Source organism: Pomacea canaliculata, linkage group LG1 (genome assembly GCF_003073045.1).
Source record: "Pomacea canaliculata isolate SZHN2017 linkage group LG1, ASM307304v1, whole genome shotgun sequence".
Classification (NCBI taxonomy): Eukaryota; Metazoa; Mollusca; class Gastropoda; order Architaenioglossa; family Ampullariidae; genus Pomacea; species Pomacea canaliculata.
In genome coordinates, this window is record NC_037590.1 from 8,078,546 (window position 1) to 8,097,306 (window position 18,761).

Below are 18,761 nucleotides of genomic sequence, written 5' to 3' on the forward strand. Positions count from 1 at the left end.
TTAATTTTAAAAGCAATCAGCTCACCTAACAGCCTCTAAATCTGATGGTGTGAATCTCAAATTCTAACTACACTTTATTTAAGTTACACTAATGGAACAACAACAGATCAGTAATAAAAGCACTCTTTTGTGGTTTGTAAGTGCTATCGACTTACTTATGTCATACCCTTTTAAAATGTAAATGTTTTGTAGTCCCAAACTCACCACGACTGGGCTCAAGTACAGAAACCTATGCTCAAGTAATCATCAACAGCAATGACGATGCCGCAGGAGTCCTGACATTGTCACCATCATCATTAAATGTCACAGAGGAAACTGTGGTGCCTCAGCTTAGGGTAGTCAGATCAGGGGGAACATTTGGAGAAGTAAGTTTGACTAATTATCTGAAATTTTATTTTTCATAAAGAAAATAAAATAAATGATGGCACATGCTGTAACTCTTATGGAAATGAGCTTTAAAAATATTTAAAAATACAAATATATTTACTGTCAACCATCTGTATTATTGCTTCTTTTCCTTTCTCCCCTTTCACAGGTGACAGTTCAGATACGGGCCATTGAAGGAAGAGCACTAAATATGTTGGACTTTGCATTAACTTCAAATCAGATAGTCCTTGGGTCTGGAGAGACTAGCAAGTTGGTTCCCCTTGTTATTGTCAATGACCTGATCCCAGAAATGAGTGAGTCCTTTACAGTAGAACTACTGGATCAAGTCACAGGGACTGCAAAGGTAGGGTCAGCTAGGTCAGCTGTCATTACCATCCTACCATCAGATGATCCCAATGGAGTGTTTGGTAAGTTCCAATTTTTTTTTAAAGGAACTTGGAATACATTCATGACTTCTAAGTCTGTAACATATATAGTCTTTAATAAAAAAGAATAATTAACACTAAAGATACTAATCAAGACTAAAGATAATTAATGCACTAAAGATGAGCTTGTGCTTTTAGGTAATGATGCTAAATAAACTACTTAAGATGCATTTCTAAATTAAATATGATTATAATTAATTCTCAATTAAATTTCATACACAGCTGTTTCATTATTTTTTAGCTGTTAAGCACACTTTCAAAGTCTTTTCACAAGTTTTTTTCATGGTGGTAGAGTTTGCATCAACGGGGCTCAGTGTTCAGGAACCAGAAAATGGCCAGCCCTATCCTGTTAATATAACTGTCATTCGTACCCAGGGCTCAGTGGATGTAGTGACAGTGCAGTGGTCAGCAACACTCAATGGTAAAAGGGACTGCTTTTTTTTCAAAGGAACATGCAGGTTATGCATTAACCCTAAATTTTGTTTCCAAAAATGTAAAATTTGTAAAAATGTGTTTTTAAAGATATATTTGGGAAAAATCTGCTTGCTATATAACACTTAAAGTGGAATAGTCATCAGAAAGTCCAGAGAAAGTTCAACGTGGTAGCTTTAATGTTACCCATTTTATCTTTCTTATTGCTTAGGTGCTCCTGCACAAACAGATATCAGTCCCACTTCAGGATCCTTGTATTTTGTCACCAATGAGGCCAGTCGGCCCATCACAATCTATATAATGCCTGACCTGCCTGAGGGTACACATGTGAGCATATGATACTCAGTTTATATTTTTGACAGCGATAAATGAGTGTGTGGTAGCATGTCTGTATCTGTGTTTACTTTGTACATGTTGTAAAATATAACTTTAAATACTCCATTTTATTTGTGAAAATGAGGATATGTTATGCTAGACAGATCACAGTATTATTTTGTGTATACACTTCAGCTCCAAGGAAAGCAGCAAGCTGGGAGGAGTGCATCACATAGTAAATAACTGAAATCCCAAGTATTGTTTTTCAAACAACAAAAACCCATCTTATGACTGGTTTTGACGTTCCATTTCTTCTGCATTGTTGCTGTGATGGATCACATTTAATGAGTTAATCCAATAAAAGAATCACATTCTTTCTTCTCATTGTAGGATGTAGCAATCACCCTCATTTCAGCAAATAATGGTGGAAGAATTGGGGAGCGCCGTACCTTTACGTTATCCATTCCAGCTAATGACAATCCTTATGGCAGTGTAGAGTTTATCTCTTCATCATACAGTGTCCAAGAAATTGGACAGACACAGTTTTTGGCAGTAACAAGGAGGTGAGTGTCTTCAGTGAAGGCTTATGATTGCCATGAACTAGTCAAACATGTATGAATTGTCACATGATCTCATACAAAAATACATTTTTTGTTAGCACTGCATTAAATGCACTTGGTTGTTGTGGTGACAGTGGAGGCACATACGGTCAGCTTAAAGTCTACTACAGTACTGCCATGGTGGATATAGTAACTGAGGCAACACAGGATGGTACTGCAATCATAAACTACTTCACTGGCCCTGTCTCAGGACAGAGGAACAAAGCAGGCACAGTGGTGAACATTACAACTGCCAGTAACAGACTTTTGGTAAGTCTGCTGGCATTGGGTGAAACCATGGTAATATTTTGTGTGGGGTTCTCATTTTAATGCATACTTGCATACTTTTTTGTTGTCTTTATGATGCAGTATGCTATCGTTTATTCGATCTGTCAATTTTATATTTATGCTTATGTTGTATTTGATATTGTTCCATTTTAGTTTGTTATTTTGTTGGCATGATCCATATCTAACAAGTTTATGCCTAATCTACTATTTCTTTTCTTCAGTAACATTTTTACATCAGACTTGCCATTTTTTTTTTTTTTTATCTTTATGTATGTAAAATAAAGTTTAAGGTTTTGTTCTTTGCTGTTTTTATTATAATGTACATTGATTATTACACTGGACGCAATCAAGCCTCTGCCTTATTCCGCTAGCTTTTAAAAAGAATCTTTTATTTTGGACTGGGTAGATATTCTTCTGTTTCAGAGCATCAAATCTGGAATTAATTTGTTTATGACACAAAAATAATTCTTTCTTAATGTTGGTTTAATAGCAATAAGTTTTCTAATCTAATATAATCTAAAAAAAATACATTTCTTTCTGCAGTATACCTCTGCTTCATGTTAGTACAAAACAGATGTTTGTTTCTTTTTCCCCTCTAGACCTGCTCATCAGTATGCTTGGGCACAGAGGCATGCCAGTCTTTTCACGTTAGCAACACACAGGATGGTTTCCTGTGTGCATGGTTTACAGATATTGCCCCAGAGTCTGAGATTGTACCTATTACAAATATGTCTTACTACATAAAGAACACAGAGATGGTAAGCTTTTTCTGTCACTTATTTTTAAATCCGTGTACCCTCATTTAGTCATTGATTTTAGGACATGACATCATAGTTGGCAAACATTTTTTTAAAGGTTTTGTGCTCGTAGATAAAGTTCTGTTCCATCATATTATTATGCTCATAATAATAAACTTTGATAATTTATTATCATTAGCACTGCAGTTCACCTGTTCACCACCACCATCATCACACAATCACTGTCATCAACATTAATTTTAGTATTATCATCATCACTACTGCTGTATTTGATCACCTATTTAACTACTTTATTCTTAGGTTCAACGAATACTGTCTAGAGCCGCCAAGGCAGGTGAAGATTATGTCAGTGTTACGGGTGGCTCCATCATGATTCAGGATGGTAACAATACTGGACAAATTCCTGTAACAATTGTTGATGATGTTCTCCCAGAGCTTGATGAAAAATTCTTGGTTCATCTGCTCAGAGTAGAAGTCAATGATTCTGTTGCTGTAACAGCTGGATATCCTCAGCTTGGGAAACAGTCATCAGCCACTGTGACTATTCGAACCAATGATAATGCTAATGGAGCATTTAGCATATACAGTGATATTCCTACTGCAAACAGAGAAGGGAAAACAGTTTCTGTTGAAGAACAGAACAGATTGTCAGTGGACATAATTGTGACAAGAGAAGGTAAATAAACATTTAAAAATATTAATGATTACTGATGTAGGGTTTTTTTTTTTGTTGTTGTTGTTTTTTTTTGTTTTTTTTTGCAATGAAGACGCATACAAAGAGTGTGGTTTCCTGAAAAAAAATTCATACACTTTGCTTAAAATTTTTTTTAACCTTAAGGTATTGACTTACTGTCTCAGTGTGCAGTAATTTTAGCAACTAGTATATGTTGTTTGATACCAACATTATCAAGTACTGCTGTAGATATATTCTGAAAGATTTTACTATTGTCTTGCTTGTCAGGAGGCAGTATAGGTGAGGTTTCCATAAGATGGGAGGTAAATATGACTGGAAGCACAGCCACGTATGGCAGTGACTTTGTGGCTGATGGTGCAACATTAACATTCAGTCCTGGGCAAACTCGTAGAAGTAAGTGCAGAGTCGATCTTACACAGGGATTGAAAACTAAATGAATGACTGAAACCTTATGGGTGAAAAGAAATTCCCTTTTGACTCGTTAATTGCATGTTAGATAAAGAATCATTGAAAGCATGCTGTGGCCAGAAAAAATGGTGGGCTCTTGACTTTTGAGTCAGATGCATCAGATACTACAGATGTATCAGGGACAGAAACATTTGTCATTGTTTATAACATTGGTGATAAATTTGTTGGTACATTTGTCTGAAACAAGGAAAAGTTAGATTTCTGAAATAAGAAAAAACACTATGGAAAAGATTTTTGCCTAATACAGTGCAGAGAAATTTAGTCTGAGTTGTTAATAAAATGAGGATTGATCCTCACTGATCAGGATATATCTGGATTTACAGTTTTTTTGTATAATACTTGTATTGCTTTTTCTTTCTTGGCAGTTGTGACAGTCACAATCCTGGATGACAATTTGCCAGAAAATGATGAGAGTTTTATCATACAGCTAACCGACCCAAGAGGTGGCGCCACTGTCTCTGCATATGATCACATAGCCATTATTATCCTGGCCAATGACAATGTCGCAGGCATCTTTGGTTTCAATACAACATCTGTACTTGCCAAAGAAGGTAGGTTATAGAAGTCTTTTTTCTTTAATATTTCTCACTGTTCAAGTTGTTGATAAAACAAATCTTCATTAAAAACTGCTATATATTATTCACTTTTGTGTGTGTGTGCGAGAGAGAGAGAGAGAAGAATTATCCTTTTGAAGGGTGAACTTTCCTGTGGCAAAAGAATAAAGATGCTGATTGACACTGCCTTCGCTAAGCCTAACATACAGGCCTTTGCTCTGGAACATTTTCTTTCTGAAGCTACTCATCAAAGATTTGATGTGAAACTGAGTTGCTGAACTTGTCTTCTAACATGACGACATCTTGTCTTATTTTTTGCAGGTGACAAAATTTCCGTAGGTGTTCAGCGCACCTTGTCACTGTTGGGTACAGTCACAATTAACTGGGTTATTACAGATCTCAGTGGATTGTCTCCTCAACTTGTCTTCCAAGCCACTGCTGGAAATCTCACATTTCTGCCTGTTGGTGTCTTCATCTGTATCTGTTTTAATTCAAAATACTATTTTATCTCTTATATTAGCTTTGAGTTACTACCATCTAGACTTTTTGTAAATAGATCACTCTAGGATACCACAGAAGCCTCCAGGACTTTGTTTTGTGTATTTTCATTAGCTAATTTGATATCACATTTAGAGAATGTTTTCCTGAAAATCTTTGATCTTTTCAATCATTACTTTTACAGGGAGAGGGGCAGAAGACTCTTGAAGTGGCAGTTATTTCGAATGACCTACCAAAATTGAGTCAAGAATATCAACTGATTTTAACAAATATCTCCACTAAGGGTAAATAGCCAAGATATTTTACTTTTGAAGTTTCAAAAATGTTGAGGTCAGTAAATTGGAAATTAAAGAAATAGATTGCTAAGAACATTCTAGTTTAGAATCAAGGATTTAAATGTATATAGTCATCAAATAGGCAGATGAATCCCAAATATTTACTTCTAGAAAGATTCATTTGCAAAATATGAAAACTGGTGTTGCACAGGTGTGAGTGCAGCTGGAGCGGCTGCTATTAATCATCAGCTGGGCACAGTTCAGATCACCATTGCTGGCAACAACGACCCTCATGGTGTCTTCCAGTTTGCATCTTCTTCCCTTTCTGTTGACACTGCTGAGAATGCTAATGTAACACTGCAGGTGATTCGCAAATTTGGTGCCTTTGGTAAGTATGACAATATTTGTTGGTAAAATATTCTAATGGCAATTTAGAAAGGAAAATAAATGTTGATTGAGAATTTTTCAGACTTAAAAACCTGTTTTCAATTTGTATTTTTAAAAAAATCATTCTTCAAGACTTGTCCAAATTTAATTTACCTTTCTTGTTTTCCTTTATATCATACTTTACTTTTAGAGGATCTTACAGAGTGTATGTATGTGTGTGTGTGATCAGGTACTGTACGTGTGGCCTACCAAGTTGTGCAGGGAATAGTATCAACACTGAGTCCAGACCTCAATCTGGCTAGTCCTGGTCAAGATTTTGTTGCCTCTAACAACAGTTTCGTGGACCTTGCTAATGGGGTCACATCAGCCTCCATCAACATCATAATCATTGATGATCTTCTTCCAGAAATTGATGAGGTTTTTTTGGTAAAATTGTCATCTGTCAGTTTGGTTGGGTCATTGGATGAAATGTCTCCCCCACGACTTTCCAGTGAGGGAACAACTGCTGAGGTCAGAATTAATGCCAATGATGGTGTGCAAGGTGTCATTATGTTTGCTACAGATTCCAGAAGGTAATCATTATTTTTCGTATTCGGTTGCCACTTGCACTACCAGAAATTTTAATATGTGAAAAGTCTGATAAATGCTAACTGAAAACATTTGTTTAAAAATACTATGCTTGATCTTTTGTAGTCATTTCACTACCATTATTCATCAATGCAATTCATTTTCACACCATATTTTATGAGTCAAATATATTCTTCTACACTTCATTTAACATTGATTTTGTGATAGACATGTGTTCTGTTTTGTTTTTAAGCTAGTGATGAATAAAATCTTGACTCTCTCTATTGACAGTGTAATTGTGGATGAAGTCTCACCAGTTCTGTCCCTGAGTGTCATGAGGATGCAAGGCACCTATGGGGAAGTGTCAGTTATGTATTACTCACAGAATCTCACTGATGGCGCCATCAGTGGGACAGACTACATCTTGGCATCAGGGGTCAGTATTTTTCTTTTTTTTTTTTTTTTTTTTTTTTTGTGAAGAGGAAGGAGTGAAGAGCATGTTGATTCCTTTCACAGCATAATTATTGATGTTGGCCTTTATTTAAAATTCATGTATTCTCAGCTTAATAGTTGTTCCATTCTTGACATGTATCAAACATTTTTAGAGTAAATTTAGAGACTAAATCCTTTTATCTACAATTAAAAGGCCTCTTTTTATAGCTAAATAATAGATTAAAAGTTGGATGAAGGCACTACCAAAATAATGATTCCTGCTATAGTAAAGCAGTGCAAATCCTAAAGTATAAGAAGGTGTGGTTGTTGGACTGCTGGCACAATATAAGATTCCACAGTTACTGGGTCCCTCGACCTTTCTCTGCACATAGCAGTAGAAGCTCATCTTCAGATTTGCCATTCATTTTCTCAGGTCCTGATCATATGCTGAATGTGTCAAATGATTTGAGTATTAGACATGTTGGTCATGGCTAACTTTCATTAAGATTCTAAAATATGTTCTATGCAGGAACTTGTGTTTGCCCCTGGAGTAAGCCAAAAGAATATCGTCATCAACATTGTCAATGACAACATTCCAGAACCTAATGAACAGTTTGAAGTTGTTTTAACAAATCCCAAGAATGGTGCCACTCTGAGCTCATTTTCCAGAGGTACTGGTTTATAATATGAATGGTTTCTTGGAGATAGGATTTTAGAAACTAGCAGCTTGGTAATTCATTTGTGGGCAGTCATGTGCATAGAAACTGTCTTGGCATCTTTGTGTTCTGTTTTAAATGAGGTTTTTACTGTACATTATTTCAGCAACAGTTACGATCTTGGCCAATGATGGGTCAGCAGGGGAGGTGAATTTCGAGACTGGCAGCTTAAAACTAGAATTAAGGGAGCCAACACTGAACAACCAGACAGGCATGAGGGCAGAAGTCACTATACAACGTGGACCAGGGATCTATGGCAGGATTACTGTACCATTCATCATTACCACGCAGCTTAATGTGCTGACTGTAGACATCACTCCTTCTAGTGGTGTCATCGTCTTTGAAGACAGACAGGTGCAGATGATGAGAACTATTGTGACATATTCATGCTGTGTGCAATAATTTGTGAGACGTTTGAGTTGTGCATTCATATTTATTCTTCCTTCTGTGCCAGATGACATGACTATATATAGTTATCTCAACTAGATAACTCAATTCCAGCTATCCATTCCTGATCGGTCAGACCTGACCAATAAATTGGGAAAATACAATTAGACCAACTCACCCCATCCCATCCTTGCCAGTCAGTGAGGGGAAAGAGAATTGGTGCCAGCAACTAAGGCTGTATCATTGCAAGGCAGTCAGTGCTGTAAAGAGATGCCACATGCAGAGAAAGAACAACGTGGCCTAGATGAGAGCTGAACTTGTCTAAAAATAGGTTGCCTTCATTGGGTTCTCAAGAGGTCCCCTTGCTTCCACTGCCAAGGGCAGGACACGACCCAGTCAGGCAGCAAGACCCAGTGTGGGCTTTGCACATTTACCTCAGAAGAACAGAGTCTTACATGTAAGGAAGACTTCAAAGATCTCTTTTCTTCTTGTTTTCCCACACCTCCCACCTTTTGGTTATTCTTCATATGGTCATGTCATCTGGTAGAGTACAAAGAAGAAATAGCACTTTTGATAGTAAAATTTCTTTCTTTGAGTACTTACCAGATGATATGACTTGCTAGCTCCCTCATGCCTCCCTGCTATTTGTTTCTCCTCAGCCAGGTGGAAAGCTGGTGTGGGAGAGCTCACTCACTGGCAAAGGTGGGATGGGGGTGGTGAAGAAGGTCAAATTGTGTCCTCCCTGTTTATTGGTCAGGTCTGACCAATCAGGCGTGGATAGCTTTAATTGTAGCTAGTCAGGAAAACTTCATATAGTTATGCTATCTGGAAAGTACGTGATGAAAGGAATTGTACTGTTAAAAATGGTATTTTAAAAACAAATTTAATCCAGAATTATGAATTATTTTTGATATGCTGATTTAATTTTTCACATTGTACTTCATGAGTATAAGTTGTAATATAAAAATGTGGCTTTGATAACATAGTACTTTAATTGTGAAATTTGTCACTGTGTATGCACTTTTATCCCTGTCTCAAAAGCACCTAGAAGTAAGACAGATAACATGCGTGAGTAGCAAATGACACCTTGCCTTGCCATTAATTGTGTTTTCATATCTCACTAGAGTGTGGCTGTAGTACAACTGTCAGCAGTAGATGATGAAGATCCAGAAACAGCAGAAGAATTTATCATGAAATTGCAGACACCAACCAACGGTGCAACTCTAGGAACAAATGTAACAGCAGCTGTGGTTGTTGCTGCTAGTGATTCACCATACGGCTTATTTCAAATTTTTCCTTCCTTTTCAAGGTAAGATTCTGTAGCTAAAGCCTACACTTTTCTACCTTTTATTCCTAATTTTTATTTGACTGCAAGCTTCATGCTTCTGTACCCGTTAGAATCCTCAGAGATAATTCCTAGATAAATTTGAAATGTTTGTGAGGTGGAATTTGAAAGTATTATTTTTAAAGCTTTTGTCAATGTCTTGCAAATTTTGTGTAAATTCATTAAAGATATCAAATAACTCAGTGAATGCCTTTATCTTTCATTGCTTTAATTTTTCTCTCATCAGTTCAAACGTTTCACAAAATGTAGAGAGAATGTTGGCACTGTTGACCTCAGTGTCATGCGAAGTAAAGGCTTGGTGGGTCGCGTCAGTGTTGACATCCTTACTGTACCAGGTACAGCAACCTTTCAGACCAGCAGCACCAACATTGAGCTAGCAGAAATTCAGACTGTTGCAGCTACCCGAATCAGTGCATGGTGTAAGATTTCCTCAGGGGAAGCCACTTACATCCTGATGATAACTTCACTTAATGCGAATGAGCATTTGAGGATGCTTGTGGGGAAGTCAGACCTGCAGGATGGGCAGAGTGTTCTGTACAGGTGGCAAGGAGAGCTGACATACATCAGGGTGAGCCAGAGATGAAGCCCTGGCTTTTTCCTTTGTTCACACAAACGCCTTTTAGAGTACTACTTTCCTCCATTTCACTGCTGGCTGTTTGCCAAGATCACATGTTTAATATTTTGGAAGACAACATCCAGAAACTCCAGACTGATGATGCCATAATTCCTAATGTTAACAGTGTACCTGACATAAGTTTATTGCTTAAGGTATATTATTATTATTTATTTATTTTTGACAATTTGCTAAATTTCTCTCCCATGATGTATAGCCATAAATTTAAAATATAACAAATCATAAATCATGAAATTTCTTCAACATAAAAGATGACATTGTCTCTTCTTTTTCATGTTGATAGCAAAATCAGAAGCTTATTCACAAAAGTGTCATTCTAGGAGTTAATGTTAATCTATATAAAATCCTTGATTTCTTCAGTTGTATGTGAAAGGCTTCATAAAATTCTTGGAAGCCAGCTAGCTAATGATTAGCCTCTTGTTATATGCTCACACACTTTATTCCTTTTGGACTTTCTGAAATGCATATTCCCTCATGCACAGATTCACGTAATTTTGCACTTTTGGACCTATGTGAATGTATACATATTCATGACATTCAAGTAATTTTGTATTTCCAGACACTTGCTACTGATGGTGCACAGGCAGCGACAACTTTCACAATATCAGGCAGTACATATTTTGTCATTGCTAACAGTGGCAAGCAAGGGACACGAGTCATTCAATCTATGGTCTACAGGCTCTATTCCAATGGAACAGTGGAAATGGTAAAGTGTTTTCTATCTGTTGTCTAACCCTCCTGCCATCTTTAATTCTTAAAGGAGTCATTTATTGTCTTTTTTAAAACCAATCTTGTCTGCCTGCAGGTTCAGGGACTAACAACATCTGGTGCTACAGATGTTAAATATTTCAAGGATGGTGATTACCACTTTTTGGCATTTTCAAACTCTGTGGATGACAGCAGCCGCTCAAACATTTCTTCTTTTATTTACCGGTGGGATAGTGGTCTACAGCAGTTTGGAGCATATCCAATTTATCGATTGCCAACCCTGTATGCAAAAGCAGTTGAGGTCTTTACCATAAATGATGTTGTCTATTTGGCATTTGCCAATTATTATGATGTGACCACTGGCTCTTATGAAACTGAGTAAGTACATCTCTTGTTATAGAGATTAAAACTTAATTTTAAAAAATTTACTAACACATTTCTTCCTGCCTTTAAGGAATCTCAATCAGCAGACAATTGTTTTGGCTTGCTTATAATTGATATTCACCATTACATGTTAAGAGAAAAGTTTAGATTATGGGCCACTGATGATGGTGGTGGTGATGATGTTGACATTCATTGTAGGGCATTATTGATGTTAGAAAAGATTCGATGATGTTTACATGATGATAGTGGTAACTATGATGGCTATTGCAGCTTGTAACCGAGAGAAATGGCGGGTGCTGTCACCAGCGTGTAGTCAAAAATATGTTGGTAATGCTCTGAGATGGTTGTGTTAGCCAGTGATGATGATCACTCTTGAGATTTTGACTGATGGAGAAGATGGAGGAACATATAAACCAGTCATATTTATGTTTCAGTTCAATAGTGTATAGACGGGGTACAGATGGATTCTTTCTTCAGCACCAAAGACTTCCCACTGCTGGCGCTGTTGATTTGGAACATGTCATCATCAATAATGTTCATTACCTTATCATTGCAAACAGTCAGCAGAATACAATCAGTTCTCAACATACATCCCGTATTTACCGTTGGGATTCGAATGCTGGTGTGTTTGTTCAACACCAGGACCTGTACACCACTTACATACAGCACGTTGCTACTCTAACTATGGACAATGGCGCTGGTAAGGAGAGACTATAAGAGATATGAGTTTTATGAACGAAAAGTGTGAGACTTCATACTTTGTTAGAATTATACAGCTGGGCTAACATTGGCTTTGTTATATACCTAGCAGTGTTTCTGGTATATAATAATGTTATTAATTCAGCAATTGCTTTAAATTTCATAATTTTATGGCTGTGACATATTTACAGCATGACACATTGCAATTCCTTGTAATGGCAGTTATAAGTGAACCTTTCAAGTGGAATCTAAATTAACATTATTTTATTTTTCTGTTGTTAAGTCTTTGCCATGATTGGTATAATTCCAGTTCTGCTGATCCTTGCTAACTCTGTGGGTTCCTCTGAGGTGATGCAGTGGAACATCACTCAGAGCCGCTTCGTTAGTGGATGGAGTGGTGACCCCTATCGACTTTTGCAGCCAATCACAATTCAGCAGACCACAGCTCCTCTTTACATGCTAGCTGCTGCAGATTTGCCAGCAGAGACTAATGCTACCCTATTTCAGATTGCACAGATCAGTGAACAAAGTGATTTTGTACCCAGGTAAAATTGAATAGTGTGTGGGAATGTGGGTGTGTGCATGCACGTGTCTGTCTGGAATAGGTAGTAGAAATATATTTCATTCAGAAGCTGAATATAAATCGCAGAAATTTGTTTTCTGCACTATTACACAGATCATTGATCAGCTGTAGCTTTCTCCCTTTCGTAATTATAGTCATGAAAGCCTGATGTTTATCAGTTTGTGTGCTAAGCTACTCTTTTGCTCAGTTAGAAACTCTGTCTAATGGTTGCCAGGAGGTTAACCCTGACATTCGAACCTGGACAGACAACGCTGCATACCACAGTGGCTGTCATGCAAGATGATGTGCCAGAAGACGTGGAGTCGTTTGCTGTAACTCTTATTTCACCGACAGGTGGAGCTGAAATAGGACCACAGGCTAGTGTGACAGTCAACATTCTAGCCAATGACAATGCATATGGCATTGTTACAGTTTGCTGCAGTGAGTATCTGTGCATTTTATCTGTAATTATCACCAGAAGTCATTTGTCACCATTGAACAAGAATCACTTGCTATGATGTGATTACCATAGCTGTTGATCTTGCTGTCTCCACTTATCCAATAACATAATTGTTGTTATTCTCATAACTGTAATTGTTGTCATCATCATCATAGTCACCATGTCTTACTGTGGATCTCATTCCCCAGTTTCATTATCACAAAGTAACAAAGTAGCAGAGTCCCCTGAGCCAGAACCTCAGGATATCTGCATTCTCTTATTCAGGCGGCAATCCACATATACAACTGAATCATGGTTAGGACACATCTTTGAGTGAAGGATCTCATACAGTTGGCTCTGTTCCCAGAGAGCCTGGTCTTTCCTTTTTTTTAAATGTATGTTTACGTTTAATGTCATACTTGAGGTATCATGTGATGTCAGATGTAATGCTAACATGGCACAAAAATAATTTCCTGTAAAGGATTAATAAAATGTTTTGTATTGTAAATGTCTACTCATATGTTTCAGGACTCATTGAATGTGGTTGCAGAAGAAAAGACTGGAATGGACAACACTATACAGTTAAATGTCATTAGAAAGGGCGGTTACTTTGGTCAGGTAGCAGTCCAGTGGGTGGCCACTGGTGACCTCAATGGAGTGAATGACATCTCCCCTCTCTCTGGGACGGTATGTATCTTCAGCCTTAGCCAAGTTAAATAATATTCCATAACATCAATTACAATCATTACATTGATTGTGATAAAACATCAGCATTTTAAAATACTATTATTGTATTAATGATAATTTTTGCTTTCAAATTAGGCTTTCTTAAACTAAAAGGTAAGAAAGGTAACTAAGATGCTTAATATTTTGATAAGCTGTTCATTTCTTGGACCTGGTCAGAATGGTCCAGTAGGATAGCAGTAAATCACTGCAGTGAAGATCATAATCTCTTGGGTTCAGATCTCATCTTGAGCCACACACACTTACCTCTCTGGAGGAAAAATCTGCTCACAGTGCTGGCTGTTTGGTTTTTTTAGAGTACTCAGGTTTTCTCCTCCCTAATGTTTGAATCATCTCTGTGAGAAATCCCTGACCTTCCAACTAAACCAACCAACCATATGCTTATAGGTTGAGTTTGCAAATGGGCAGTCTGTGGCCACCATCTCCCTTACAGTGCGAGATGACAACATACCAGAAATGACCAAAACTATCTACATACGTCTGACGCAGATAATCACCCATGGCAGTTCGTCTTCTCAAGGTGCTCAACTAGGTAAAACCATTAATGTCTGATAGCCTTATAATTCACACACCTATTTTTAAAATGCCTTTATTGTATATAAAAGGTACAAAAAGTCTAACCTTTTACCTACCAAGTACCTTTTTTCCCACTCAGGTGAAGCTACCTTGTCAGCAGTGACAGTTCTAGCCAGTGACTCTCCATATGGTGTGGTGTCCTGGCAGACAACAAGCATCTCCACACCTGAGCCTGAGGGGACTGATAGCAGTGTCAATCTTACAGTCATCAGGGACCAGGGACTGCAGGGTCAGCTCAGGGTCTCTTATGTGTAAGTTTTGTCATAAAGATCCAAAGGTAGAAGTGTGTGTGTGTGTGAGTTTGTGTTTGTCAGTGTGCATGCACATGTATGTGTGTGTGTGTGTGAGTTTGTGTATGTGTGTGCACATGATCTCATGCATTAAAATTATCAAAACTTCTGAAATTGATTCTTGGCTTCACCTTAGCTAGAGGTAAACCTCATTAAAAAAACCCACCTAAGTGCCTATTTAAATGTCTAGCATGAGATCTTGCTGTGGGTTTGCTTGTCACAGGACATCTGTAGCCTTAGGACTGCCCCCAGAGCAGCAGGCGATCTCAGGCCAGGACTTTGTCTCCACTCAGAGCTCACTCATCCTACCTGTGAACACATCACGTGCCACTGTCCAAATTATCATCAAACAGGTGTGCATTTTTTGTTGTCCTGAAAAAGTGCAAAACACTTGGAAGGAAATGAAACCAGCGCTTGCTGTGAAAAATGCAGCAAAATATACATCTTCAATGTGTTGCTGTGGCACATACAAAAATACTTTTTGCACATCTGTTGCTATAATATTCTGATATTTTCATGTGTAGGATAACATTCCAGAGACTGCAGAGTCCTTCTATGTCAACTTGACAGCAGTTGAGCTGATGGGTACTGTCAGCGACAACACTGCTCAGCCCAGTATCAAGGTGCCTGGAAATGTGGCCACTATCACTATCCTTGAGAACGACAACGCTCGTGGCATGGTTCAGTTTAATGTCAACACTGTGAGTCATGTATTTGTGTTGGGTGCTTCAGCTCCTCTCTCCATAAACCCTTGTGAGGGATAAAACTCTTTTCTCATAGTCTTTCAAACTTATGAAAGTTTCATGGTATGTTTTGATTCCAGTGTCAGTTTCTGTTGACAGTTTAACTGGATGACAGTTTACTGAACAATTATAAACTATTTTGAAGTACTGCTTCTAAACTGCTTGACATGCTGTCACTTTGGTTTTTCCTGAATGTGAATTTTTCATTACATTTATAATAACACATTAAAATTACATTCTGAGGGAAAAGTGCTAATTCTTGAGTGAATTAAACATTTGTGTCTAAGAATAAAGATGAATGTGTGTTAGTGTGACTGTGTGCATGCCCACACATGTGCATATAGTGTTTGCTTATATATACTCATGTAAAGTTAAAAAACTCTAAAATATTTCAGTTCATTTAGATTTGATAATCTAAAAATGTTTTGCCATGAGACCATTAATGAGACCAATAGTGGCCTTGTGTTGGACATCATGTCTAAAAGCTTTAGTACAATTTTATGTTCAGAATGTGGAGGGACGTGTGGACACCTATGAAGAATATGGACGCAACAACACCATCAGCCTTCAGCTGCAGCGGTCTGTAGGATTCTTTGGTACTCTTACAGTCACATGGCAGGCGGAGCCAATCACAGCCAACATTCTCGACTTCAGCCCAGCCAGCGGTGCTGTTGCCTTTCAAAATGCTCAACAAACGGCCAGCATTAACATAGTCATCATTGATGATCAGATTCCAGAAGATATGGAGGTAAGTTCCTTCCTTGTCTTTTATTTGCACCTGCTTTCTTTAGATTTTGTTAAAAGTAAGTCAGTTAAATTTAAAAAAAATATTTCATGTATTTTTGTCCAATTATAGTTGCCTTAATGTTATAGAAAGTATTAATAAATACACACCATGTAGTAAAAATGCTCAATGTAGCTGTAAATTAAAGATCGTTGTCTTCATAATTGTCTTATCAATATTGACCTCTTTTTCAGACCTTTGGTGTGAAACTAATTAGCGTTACTGGAGATGCACTACTTGGCAGTGTGACTTCTGTACGGTTGGCATCCTGAAAAATGATTCTCCCACTGGCTTCTTCAGATTTGGAACCAGAGAAGTTTGTATTTTGTTGAATCGTGTTTACTAATTTGCTGGTCTAACTTCAACTCTTCATGTTTGTTACTGTTTGTGTCTTTGATCAGTAGCTTTATTATTTCTTCATGTTTGTTAATATGAGAATAATAAATGATAAATGTATGATAAAGGATCTTCAGGGTGTGTAAATATTACTGAAATCTGGTGACAGGTGAAAATCAGGGAACCTCAAACTCCCAGTGATGCCCAGAGTTATGCTGTGCTAGTAATTCAGAGGGTGCAGGGTGCCCAAGGCCTGGTCAACGTGCAGTGGCGACTAAATGCTGCTGCACAAGATGACTTTGTTCCACCACTAGAAGGCATTATACAGTTTATACAGGTAAAACAAATAGACTTCTTCATTTGAAAGAAGTAAAGAACAGATTGTAAATTTGGGGTTGCCAATTTAAAAACAAAATTAATGAATTTTATTCTTTAAATTGATGAGTTTTTAAAATTTTTTGCATGTGTTTATGTTAGATGTGTGTATTTTTCATTATATGTATTTGTTTGTACAGGGTGAAACTGAGAAGAATCTTGTCCTGGAGGCTAAGGCAGATAACATCTTGGAGGGAGAGGAAAGTTTTATTGTGTCCCTTGTGTCTTCTGACAATAATGCTGACATTTCACCAACAGGTATTAGTTTTCTGTTCCTTTTTGAGCAAGTGGTAACTTGGTTGTTATTTATTAGATGTACGAAAACTGAAAGTATACCAGAAATAGCCAGATAAACAGCCTGTTAAAATCTAACACCTTTGAAGAAATAGCAGTCAGACCATAAGCTATAATATAAATTGCATCTAATTTACTTGCATTTTCTTTGAGTTAGAGACAAAAGTTTGTTTTAATTTGAAATATTGTCCTCCATTAACGTCCTGCAAAGGAGAATGAAGATAATAATAGCTCTCTAGATGTATGCGTATTCAATATCAGCCTTGGATATTCATGTGAACAGTGCTTTCTGATTTTAAAAATAAAACTTCTAGAGGGAGATGCTACCATCATCATAGCTGCAGACCCTGGTGCAAGTGGGACCGTCTCAATCCTTCCAACTTCACGGTATGTACTCATTGGGGAGCCAGGGGAATACAGTGCTTCCTATGATGGTACAGCAAATGTCGTGCTGACCAGAGCAGCTGGCATCTATGGTCAAATCGTCATCACCTGGGCACTAACACCTAGAAACATGGCAGCATTTATGCAAGTTGAGGGCAGTGTGACTTTTCTGGACCTCCAGCAAACAGCCACAATAGTGTTACAGGTAACAAATTAAACTCTGGAATATTCAATTCATAATTTGAAATATATATTGAAGAGAGTTGTTAATAAAGTAGTTTATTATCATGGAAAAAAATGGTATACACCTCTCTAGATTGTTTAAATTATGAGGATGTTATGAATAGTTTATTCATGGAGGTGTCGCCATCTCATCTCAGAATGTGTACAAATAAAAGCAAGTGTCAATGTGAGTGCAAGTACAAGTATTTAATGAAAAAATTATGAGACCAAACAGAATAATGATGATAGTGTCCACAACATGCATTGTACATTAGAGCTCATAGCATTAAATAACAATATAAAAATAAAATTTAAGAGCTTAGATAGAAATCAAGGAATTCAGAAAGGCAAAAATGCAGTAAGCAATAACTGTTGTTGCCTCCATTGCATTTTTTCCAAAATTGTTACATTTTACTTTATTAATGAATAGAAAATAAAATTGCATAAACTGCATTTAAAGATTTTGGTAACTGTCATAATCTGTAACTCCGCTGCCCTCCCTTACCTACTGTCTCATCCTATTATTCTACGTCTTGTTAGGCACGTGATGACACTGAGCCTGAGTTGCGAGCCAGCTACAGTCTGCAGATTACCTCAGCTTCTGGTGGAGCTGTTCTCTCCCCTGAAACAGGAGCCACAACTGCAGAAATTGTATTCATTGCAAGTGACTATCCACATGGGTTGTTTGGATTTGACTTGCCTCAGACTGTCACTGTATCTGAGGATGTGACATTGGTGAGTTGTTGTTCTGGTTTTAGTTAATATAAATCTTTTTTATATTTAAAGGTGAATTCTGGAGGTTTTTTCTTTAACTTTACTAGACTGTTAGGAGCTTATAGGGGCTTACCTGGACAGAAGGGTTAGTTGTCCTGGCAGTGTAGTGGTTAAGAATCTTGCTGCAGAGAGAAATCCTGGGTTCAGATTTCATCTCAGGACATTCTGTATGTGACCCTGTTTGTCAGGGTTTTCTCCAGGTACTCTGATACCCTTTTATCCCTCTTCCCCATTTTCCACTTATTGAGTGCCCCAACTCCTGAGTTCTCTTTTGCACAGCTTTTTA

The 18,761-nt window shown here is 37.5% G+C and overlaps 1 protein-coding gene across 1 annotated transcript in view; it reads left to right on the forward strand.

Moving 5' to 3' along the window:
- The window catches only part of LOC112553739 (G-protein coupled receptor 98-like), a 66,852-nt gene that overhangs the window by 23,758 nt on the left and 24,333 nt on the right, over positions 1–18,761 (forward strand). Inside the window, 36 exon segments of the mRNA XM_025221157.1 lie at positions 193–365; positions 536–794; positions 1,105–1,233; positions 1,456–1,571; positions 1,950–2,122; positions 2,254–2,428; positions 3,046–3,204; positions 3,505–3,880; positions 4,166–4,291; positions 4,732–4,917; positions 5,242–5,381; positions 5,603–5,702; positions 5,905–6,081; positions 6,310–6,652; positions 6,939–7,083; positions 7,609–7,750; positions 7,902–8,149; positions 9,307–9,491; positions 9,804–10,095; positions 10,721–10,867; positions 10,967–11,247; positions 11,688–11,953; positions 12,263–12,497; positions 12,750–12,945; positions 13,482–13,640; positions 14,085–14,229; positions 14,353–14,524; positions 14,787–14,916; positions 15,088–15,264; positions 15,815–16,054; positions 16,285–16,351; positions 16,354–16,406; positions 16,596–16,763; positions 16,942–17,059; positions 17,410–17,684; positions 18,242–18,436. Of these exon segments, the coding sequence (XP_025076942.1) occupies positions 193–365; positions 536–794; positions 1,105–1,233; positions 1,456–1,571; positions 1,950–2,122; positions 2,254–2,428; positions 3,046–3,204; positions 3,505–3,880; positions 4,166–4,291; positions 4,732–4,917; positions 5,242–5,381; positions 5,603–5,702; positions 5,905–6,081; positions 6,310–6,652; positions 6,939–7,083; positions 7,609–7,750; positions 7,902–8,149; positions 9,307–9,491; positions 9,804–10,095; positions 10,721–10,867; positions 10,967–11,247; positions 11,688–11,953; positions 12,263–12,497; positions 12,750–12,945; positions 13,482–13,640; positions 14,085–14,229; positions 14,353–14,524; positions 14,787–14,916; positions 15,088–15,264; positions 15,815–16,054; positions 16,285–16,351; positions 16,354–16,406; positions 16,596–16,763; positions 16,942–17,059; positions 17,410–17,684; positions 18,242–18,436 (6,668 nt within the window).